General features: G+C 34.0%; 1 protein-coding gene across 1 annotated transcript in view; it reads left to right on the top strand.

Annotated features, from left to right (window-relative positions):
* The first annotated feature begins 5564 nt into the window (after window positions 1-5564).
* LOC110287468 (E3 ubiquitin-protein ligase RLIM-like) overlaps window positions 5565-10312 on the top strand; it is a 38377-nt gene continuing 33629 nt past the window's right edge. Inside the window, 2 exon segments of the mRNA XM_021154079.1 lie at window positions 5565-5709; window positions 5711-6186. Coding sequence (XP_021009738.1) covers window positions 5567-5709; window positions 5711-6186 — 619 coding nt within the window. The 5' untranslated portion in view covers window positions 5565-5566.

Raw genomic sequence — 10312 nt, 5'->3', positions numbered from 1 at the left:
TTTGATGGGGATTGCATTGAATCTGTAGATTGCTTTTGGCAAGATAGCCATTTTTACAATGTTGATCCTGCCAATCCATGAGCATGGGAGATACATCTGAAATTCTTACAGAAAAAAAAATTAAGTTAACATTATCTAGCATCCTAAGATATTAACAGAAAAAATAACAAAAGAAAAGACATTTACATTTAGGTGAAAATAAAAATTACTGCCATTTTAAAAAAATTGATCATTGCTGGTCTGTGTAATAACATACACATATTTTATCATTTTTTTTACAAAGGGATATATACATTGTAATAAATCACCCCCTGCAGATACCAAAGAAGTTGTACAGATATGAAACCTTTTTGTATATACAGTTTTCTTTCTGTATTCATATTTTCAGAACAGATCATTTTCCTGGGTATTCTTGATTCTTTGTTGGGTGAGTTTACAAATATAGAATTCCTAAATATGAAGGACATGAATCATGTATATCATATGTACATACATTTACAGTAAATTATATATAAATTAGAAACACTAAGATTTCAATTGCAACAGAATAAAATCAAGCAATTATAATGATATATTGTGGCAAACATTAAATTAATGTTATTTTTCAAAACCTCATATTGTGTTGTATCCACATTGCTGTGGTTATAGAGGATGATATGGTGCCTATATAATAATTTAAAAAATTGGGTCACTCAACCATCATTATGTAGCAATAGCCTAGTACAGATTATATGCATAAACACTCTAATTGTGATATAACCAATTATTTATATATATTGCACAAATATACTGAATAAATGAGAAATACATATCTTTTTTTTCAAGATTTATTTATTTATTATATGTAAGTACACTGTAGCTATCTTCAGACACACCAGAAGAGGGCATCAGATCTCGTTACGGATGGTTGTGAGCCACCATGTGGTTGCTGGGATTTGAACTCCGGACCTTTGGAAGAGCAGTCGGGTACTCTTACCCACTGAGCCTTCTCACCAGCCCGAGAAATACATATCTTAAGTAAGGAGGAGCATGACTACATGGGATACCATTCCCATTCTTAATAGCATGATTGCATGGGATTTAATTCCCAACTCAGCAAAGTATGCAATTTAAAACTTATGAGTTGTTGATTTCTGCAATGTTCTTTTTAATGATTTCAAGCTACTGCTGACCACGGATAACTAAAAGTTTCTGACTACTTTTCTGACTACTACTTACCATATATATATGAACATTGTCATCTCTCTTTGAATTTGAGCAAGAACTCTAATGGATTAATTTAAAAACATGTCCCTTACTTTTGACAGCTGATCAAATTCCTCATTTCATTGATCTTGTATTTGACCACCTTGGTAGTTAAATCCTTTATCTTCCACTTTGCACATCTTATTACTTTGTTCTTTTTTCAACAACACACCTATTAAGTTGATTAGCCAGAATGCTAGAAGGCTACTTGTTCTATAGTTTGTCATTAGTCCTTAATTATTTGCCTTATTTCTTTTCTTTTCTTTTCTTTCTTTCTTTCTTTCTTTCTTTCTTTCTTTCTTTCTTTCTTTCTTTCTTTCTTTCTTTCTTTCTTGTTTTCTTTCTTTCTTTCTTTCTTTCTTTTTTGTTTTGTTTTTGTTTGTTTGTTTGTTTGTTTGTTTGAGACAGGGTTCCTCTGTGTAGCCCTGTCTGTCCTGATACACATGCTGTAGACCAGGCTGGCCTTGAACTTAGAAATTCTCCTGCCTCTGCCTCCCAAGTGCTGGGAATAAAAGCGTGCGCCACCATGCCCAGCAGCCTTATTTCTTGAGTATAAATTTTCACTTGTCCATGTATTGTGAGGTCCTCTGAATAAAATATGTTTATTATCTTTAACAAATATGATTATTTTCCTTTAAAAAACTGCCCTAACATATGATTTCTAAAACCTTCACAATACATTATAATTTGAATATTTTTTTTTCAAAACTAAGAAGAACAGAAAGCATCAGAATACATGTGAGTAACATGTCTTCATTATTTACCAGTGTAAAATAATGATTTGTGTATATAACATACTGTAAATTACTACAAAACTAATACAAGGAATCCTTTCTTTCTAACTATTAACCACATTGGAGATGTTCACACACACTTTTATTCTCAGCATTCAAAAGAAAGAGACAAGCAGATCTTTCTGGGTTTGAAGCCATTCTGGTCTATGTAGTTAGGCACTGTCGCAAGAAACAAAACAAAAAACAAAAACAAAAGCAAAAACAAAAGCAAAAGCAAGAACAAAGACAAACCCCACACTTATTCACCTCTTTGTTCTTCAGCTATAAATTCCCACTAATTGGTATGAGAGTCCTCTGAAGAAAATCTATTACCTTCACTAAAACTTCACTAAAAACTCTTCTATTAAAAGAAATAATAATGAAGAACTATAGATTGTTTAAATTTTCTCTTCTTTTCACACCTCTCACTAGTTTTTCTGCCTTCTTTATTTTATTTCCTTTCACTGTACAAATGCGCCTACATTTTGGTTAAGAAAATAGACTTGATATTTTTCCACTGTTATGTAATCTCTCATTAATTTTTCCAAGTTATTGTTGAGGAACTCAAAGCTCATGGACTTTGAGAGTTATTCATCTCACATAATAAGATAGTCAACAATGTGCACATGTTTATTATAATTAGAATGCTCTTCCAATACCCAAGAGAGAAGTTGATTATAATAGTAAGCTCTCTAAATAAATGCATTGACATTTTTAATGAAGAGGTTCAAGAAAGGCATGCCACTAAGGATCTTTAACATTTCTTAATGGAAAATAGGAGCCAAGGAAATGGAAAAAGAGTAATAGTACACTATTAGACAAGATCTCTGTTTATTATGATTACCTTGAAAAGTCTGTGTCTTTCTATGGGTTCTTGATTTTTTATAAATGCATAGAATACTCAGAAACAAAACTCTTTTAAATGGAATGTATCAATGACACCAAAATGAGAAGAAAGAGAAGAATCACTTTTTTTTCAACAACCTTGGCAACATTTGAGCAACAAAAATATATTTGTCAGATTCGTATGCAAAATATAGTTTACTGCATTGAAGATGTAGACAGTGGATATCTCCTTTCTTAGAGATTCTCCTTGAAACATATGATTAACAGAATGCTGACATCTTCTAATATAAGTAAGTGGCAATGGTCAGTATTTCCTTTTAAAATTTGTCAGTGTATGACTATACATTTTAGAGGTAAATAGAAGATTTCTCACTTACTTGGACAAGGGCATAGACCTCTTTTGGTGATTATAAAATCTTGTTTTAAATTCTAAAGGAAACAAGGCTTTAAAAACTTATTCTTGAAGATATAGTCAATGAATGGTAAGACATGATAAGAAATGGGGTTGGACAGTGTTTGTATAGAGGACCTGGTTTCAGCTCCCAGATCCCTTACTGGGCAGCTTACAACTATCTGTAATTAAAATTCCAGACAGTCTGATACTCACTAGCCTCATTAAGCACCTACACATATATTGGGCACAATAGTCCTGCACAAATGTGCGCCTAAACACATAAATAAAAATACATGGGAGAAATAAACTCAATTACATGTAGGTATGGACCCCAAATCATCTTGTATGAGGTAGTTGCCTGAAAATTCACCATTGAGCCTATCTGCTTTCATACACCTTTTCTCTTTTATCCCTTTCCCTCTTTTATCTACAAATGCCCAAATCTGAAATTTCCTTTTTCAAACACTAGGAGCATTGTCATTGTCTGAAGTGTCATTCCCTAGCCTAATACACTCAATTCACTCGGAGTTTCACTGCCGAGTTGGCACTTTTTTTTTTTTTTACTTCTAGCTCAGTAATTATTCTTTGTATTTTTTCTCCTTTTGCCAACTCCGTATGCCCAAGTGTTAACATCTCCAGCGTGCTTGAGTGCTTGAATTATTCTTTTCTTTCTCCATTTTCAAAAGGCAGCTTCTTGTATGAGTATATTTTTAAAATTATTGTATCTATAAAACCAAGAACCTAAAAAAAGGATCCAGATGGAATAAACGGTTTGTTGTAATGCATTAGATGCTTATTTCTTTCATGATAAAATACTCTCTCTCTCTCTCTCTCTCTCTCTCTCTCACACACACACACACACACACACACACACACACANACATATATATATTTGTCAGCATCATATATATATGTTCCTAAATCAGCTCTTGTATGGTATAGTATGGAACCGCCTTTTCAGAGTCTCTTACTCATTTCTATTAATATTCTTTTATTTTCATTAATATTTACTTCTCTTCATGAGCTTTGGATAAAAAGTAAAACAAACAAGTTATTGGTTCCACTTTCTGCTTTCCTCTTTAAAGTCATTTTTGAACTATCACTAGATATGTACACCATCATTTGAAAGAATGGTATTTTCTAAACTTAAAATAATTATTTTTGTCAGTGTAAAGAAGTATTGCTTCTTAGTTGAATGAGATAATAAAATAATTTGGTTTAGCTGACAGAGAATCATGAATTTTTTTCAGAAATTGGCGAGTCCACAAAGAGAAAACTACATGTTCAGTGGTTTATAATTTTCAGTAGATTTTACTTATCTGTATACTTATTTTTCTTATATTTAATATATTTATTTAAAATATGTACACCAATGGAACTTGACTAGAACGTATGAGGATTTGGATTCAACTCCTAATACTGTAAAAAAATTATTTTGGGGGTCCAGGCTTGAGGGCACAGATCCTTCATCTCAGTACTTGGGAAACAGAAGCAGGTGGAGCCCCATAAATTTAAGGCCATCATTATCTACAATGTGAATTACAGGAAAGCCAGGGCTACATAAAGAAATTCTGTCTTAAAATAAATAAATAAAACAAAAAATTTTCATTTAATTTAAAATAAATAGAGGAACATTGTTTGGACAAAATAAATTATCAATTAGCCCCTCTGGAAAAATATTTCTTAATGAATAATCCTCTTCTTTCATATTGTTGCTATAGGGATTACTGAATGAAAGGGGAAAAATACTTTAGTAAATTTATGCCACTTTATGACTAAGATATTGGAAGCTGAAAGTTATATTAAGTATAAATAAATCCAGTTCTAATCATTTACTGGTGCTACATGATGGGATTTATACTGAATATTTAAAAGAATTGTGCTGTGATTATATGACTTGTTTAAACTGGAAAGCAGGGGACTGGAGCAGTGGCTCAGCAGTTAAGAGCACTCGTTCTTCCAGAAGTTCTAAGTTCAATTCCAGTAACTACACAGTGGCTCACAACCATCTGTAAACATTGCCTCCTCTGGTATGAAGATAGTCAAACACATAAAATAACCGTATAAAATACTTTTATTTATTCATATTACTCTATTTCTTAAATGGTTTCAGTCTTATGACTCAGTGGGGCTATGTGAACCATTCTAGAATGCCTGGGGGAATAACTGAATTCTAACAGTCCAAGCCTCGTGGTATCGTGGTCAAATGAACCGGAGCAAACGTTCAGAGCCGTTTCTTCTCTTACAGATCCTACGTATTTTCCATTAAAAACTGCTCAATTCAGAGGATCCAGCTCTATCAAGGTTCATGCGTTGCTCTCATGCTCTTCTCAATGTAGATGGAATGACCTGCCTCAAGGTTGAAAACTTGGCACACCACACTTCATCTTATACTTTGAAGCACGTCTTTGAGGATTATGGACCTCTTGGTGATGTATACATCCCCCGAAATAACTGAAGAGCACTGTGGCTTTGCTTTCAGCCATTTCTACAACAAATGTGATGCCAATGATGCCGTACATTCCCTAAATGGATTTTTACTGGATGGTTGTAAACTGAAGGTACAGATGGTATACAATGATGATCCACATTATGCTCAACCTGATTCTAGCTCGGGAAGGCAATACCATTACAAGGAAGAAAACCATGACCTTCAGAGCGAATGTGAAAGACACCATTTTTCCAACACCAGAATCCAAACCAGATCTCACAGCAGATTTTCTGGAGACCACTCAGAATTCAAATCTCAATCTTCTAATCACTTGCATAGAAGATCATCATCAACCAGATCCAAGACCCAGTCTTCAGTGTCTACTCAACAACTGCCAAACAGGGCCTGTCCAAAGTCCAGAAACCTTCCAGGAAAAAAGAAGAAACCCAAACCTAAACCTTCATATAAGAGTGCCTCCAAATATCCTTCAGGAGGAGGTAGGCATAAATAGGTTAAATATTTCTGAACAAGTATTCTATGTTAGGAATTTTATCCATATCTTTCAGATTTTCCATTTGTTGGAGAACAGATTTTTAAAATATATCCTTAATATTTTCTGGATTTTCTTGGTGTCTGTTTTTATATCCCCCATTTTGTCTCTAATTCTATTAATTTGGATATTGTCTCTCTACCTTTTAGTTAATTTGGGTAGGTGTTTATCAATCTTATTGGTTTTCTCAAAGAACCAATTCTTCATTTCATTGATTCTTTATGTACTGTTTTGTTTGTTTCTGTTTTATTATCAGACCTATTGATTATTTATTGTTCTCTATTCCTTTGAGATTTAATTTCTCATTTTTCATCTAGAGCACTAATGTCTGCCCTTAAGTTGGTAATATGAAACCTCTCCAGTTTTTTCTATGTAAGTATTTGATGCTATGCATTTTCCTCTACAACACCTTCCTTTTGTCCTATAAGTTTGTATATATTGTGTTTTCAGTTTCATTCAATTCTAAATATTTTTAATTTCCTTCTTAATTTATATCTTGACCAACTTTCACTCAGGAGTAAGTTGCTCAGTTTTAATGAGTTGGTAAACATTTTGTTGTTTCTGTTCTTGGTGTTCAGCTTTAATCTATGGTGCTCATGTAGGATACAAGGTGCTATTTAAATTTTCTTATAATCATTGAGGTGTGCTTTGTGTTCAAGCTCTTGATCAACTTTGGAACAAGTTCCACCAACTACTGACAAGCTGGGTTGAAATGTTATATAAATGTTTGCTAAGTTCAATTGATTTGTGATGTTATTTGCTACAGTATTTCTCTATTTAGTTTTTGTCTGGAGAGCCTGTCTATTGGTGAGAGTGGGGTATTAAATTTAAGCATTATCACTGTGAGGATTACAATATACAGTTTTATCTGTATTAGTATATTTTTTATGAAGTTGTGTGCCCTCAGGTTTGGTATCTAAATGCTTAGAATTGCAATATCCTCTTGGTAGATTTTTTTTTCTTTGTTGAGTATATAGTGTCCTCTGTATCTTCTGATTAGGTTTTGTTGAATTATTTTGCATCAGATGTTTAAATGGCTCCACTTGCTTGCTTCTTGGGCCCATTTGCTTAGATTGTATTTATCCATCCTTCTATCCTGAGGTGATGTCTATTTTTGATGTGAAGGTGCTTTCCTTGCACACAGCAGAAAGCTGGTTCCTGTTTTTTATAATCCAATATGTTAGATTGTATCTTTTTACTGATGAATTATTAATATTGACAAGTATCAGTGAGAAGTCCTTATTGACTTCAGGTATATTGTTACTATTGTTTTGGTCCCACCCCCATCTTTTTATTTGTTGGCTGGAGATTATTTATTAATTGTGTTTTATTGAGTTTGAACAACCAGTTTTGGTTGAAGATTTTCCTCTAGTGCCTTTTGTCAAGCAGAATTTGTAAGATAAGATACTGTATAAATTACATTTTATCATGAAATTATTTTCTTCATATATTGTGATTGATAGTTTTACTGCATATAGTACTCTAGTCTGGCATCTTTTGTTTTTTTTTCCATTTGAAGAACAGGTACATGCTCTTCAGGGTCTAAGAGTCTCCACTAAAAAGTTAGGTGTTCTCATACAGGCAAAAGAGAGGGGGGAGGGCACATGTGGGATGGGGACATTGGTGGGTGGTTGGGGGGTAACAGGGAACTCGGATAGCATTTGAGATGTAAAGAAATGGAATGATTAATAATTTAAAAAAGTCAGGTGTTAATATAATGGTTCTGCCTTCATATAATACTTTCTCATTTTATTTTTCAGCTTTTAATACTCTTTCTTTGTTTTTTATGATTATTACTTTAAGTATCATGTTCTAAGGGGACTTTCTTTTCTGATTCAGTCTAATTGATGTGTTATATGCTTCTTGTGCCTTGATACACAACTTGCTTTGGAAGTTAGTGAAATTTTCTTCTATGATTTTTAGAATATTTTATGGGCCTTTGACATATTTCTTCTAACTTATTACTATTGTCATTGATTTGACCTTTTCATGGTATCCCAGATTTCCTGGATGTGTTTTGCTTGGGCATTTTTAGACTTAACACTTTCTTTAACAGATACATACATTTCTTCTGCCTTGCAGTCAATAATTGAAAAATCTCTTTTTAAAGACTCTGTTGGTGCAGCTTATTTCTGAGAGGTTTGTTAAATTTTCTAAGTTTTCCATTTCCAGTTTAATCGGAGTTTGCATTTCCTTAGTAATTTTATTTCTTTGTAAATTCTAGTGTAATGTCAGGGATTTCTTTCATTATTTCATTCCACTGTAATTTCACAGAATCCATTAGGCTGCATAGTTGAGGGTTCTTCTGCAGGTAGGTAGGTGGCAAAAATGAATAGATGTGAGCTAGGAGAAAAATCTAACAGGGGCCTCAGGAAAGAATTAAGGGGATCATGATTACACTTTAAAAGTGAGTGCCCATATGGAGTCAGAGCTGTGGTAGAAAGAGAAGATCCTGTATGAAGGTTGCAGTAAGGCAAAGAAACATCTAGAGAGATAGAAATTAATGGGCTATGAGAATCTTGGGTCAGAAACAGGAGTGGGACTCTTGAATAATTGAAGTTGAAATGGGAGGAAGGACACCTGTAAGCAGGTTATTACCATTCAGAGGGTGAGAATTAAGAGTTCTTTGTTCTTTTCAGAGGGCAAAAAATAATTTGTGGACCTGAGGCCCTGGCAAGTGTGTTCACTAGTAGTGTAGAAAATGTTTCTAGGTAGCGATGCTCAAAGAAAAAGATGAGGGTAGACTAGAAAGGTGGATGAATGGGCTCACAAAATATAGGAATGCTGGGATTCTATATCTAACTGTAAGCAGAGTTGCCAAGGAGGGGGAGCTGGGATCACAGACTGTTCCAAATGTACTACTGCAAGACTGGCAATGTAGCTAGAAGAATTATGGAGAGAGAGAGAGAGAGAGAGAGAGAGAGAGAGAGAGAGAGAGAGATTCCTTTTTTGGATTTTTTATTAGATATTTTCTTTATTTACATTTCAAATGAAATCCCCTTTACTCGTTTCCCCTCCAGAAATCCCCTAAGCCATCCCCTCTCCCCCTGCTTCTATGACAGTGTTCAACATGCACCCACCCACTCCCACTTCTGTGTCTTGGCATTTCCCTACATTGGAGCATCGAGCCTTCATAGGACCAAGGACCTTTCCTCCCATTGATGCCCAACAAGGCCATCCTATGCTACATATGCAGCTAGAGCCATGGGTCCCTCTATGTTTACTCTTTGGTTGGTGGTTTATTCCCTGGGAGCTCTGGGGGATCTGGTAGGTTGATATTGTTGTCCCTGCCCTTCTTGATTCTAAGTTCTGAGATAGAGAGTTAGATTTAATATTTAATTTGACTGGTTTATGTCATGCTTAAGCCAGTGATCATTACTAGCAATGAAAATGACTATTTAGATATATAACATGGCATATTTAGATATGGCTTATTCTAAATCCCTCCCTTAGGACAATTTATTCAGTTGTACTAAACCAAATAGACCAAGATTTTGGAGGTAAATTATTTCTCTTTGGTAAAGAAGAATACTGAAATAAGTAGGTTAAGTAGATATTAAGCAGGCAAAAATTAATAATTTCTAACAAAAAGTAATAAAACACCTATGTCTATTATTTTGATCAAACAATGCAAAATCCAAATTATAGACTGCATTGATTATTTCTTAATGAATCAATTTCACATTCTTATCATAAGCCCTTAGTTTATAGTCCAGGTTTCAAGGTGAGTGAAATCCTTTCAATATTGTTGCTAGTCTCAGACATATTTATTTCCCCAACACATGCAAATGCAGAATTACAAAATCTTCTATTTAAAAACTCACAGTTACATTTCAGGATTCAGATTTAATTATAATAACTTTGTGGAAGATTTTCCAACTTCTTTTTTTTAATATTTTTATTACATATTTTCCTCAATTACATTTCCAATGCTATCCCAAAAGTCCCCCATACTTTCCCCCACTTCCCTACCCACCCATTCCCATTTTTTTTTGGCCCGGGCGTTCCCCTGTACTGGAGCATATAAAGTTACAAGTCCAATGGGCCTCTCTTTCCATTGATGGCCGACTAGG

This window comes from Mus caroli, chromosome X (genome assembly GCF_900094665.2).
Source record: "Mus caroli chromosome X, CAROLI_EIJ_v1.1, whole genome shotgun sequence".
Taxonomy (NCBI): domain Eukaryota; kingdom Metazoa; phylum Chordata; class Mammalia; order Rodentia; family Muridae; genus Mus; species Mus caroli.
The sequence above is the reverse complement of the archived record's forward strand: the minus strand, read 5'-3'. Positions and strand labels throughout refer to the sequence as shown.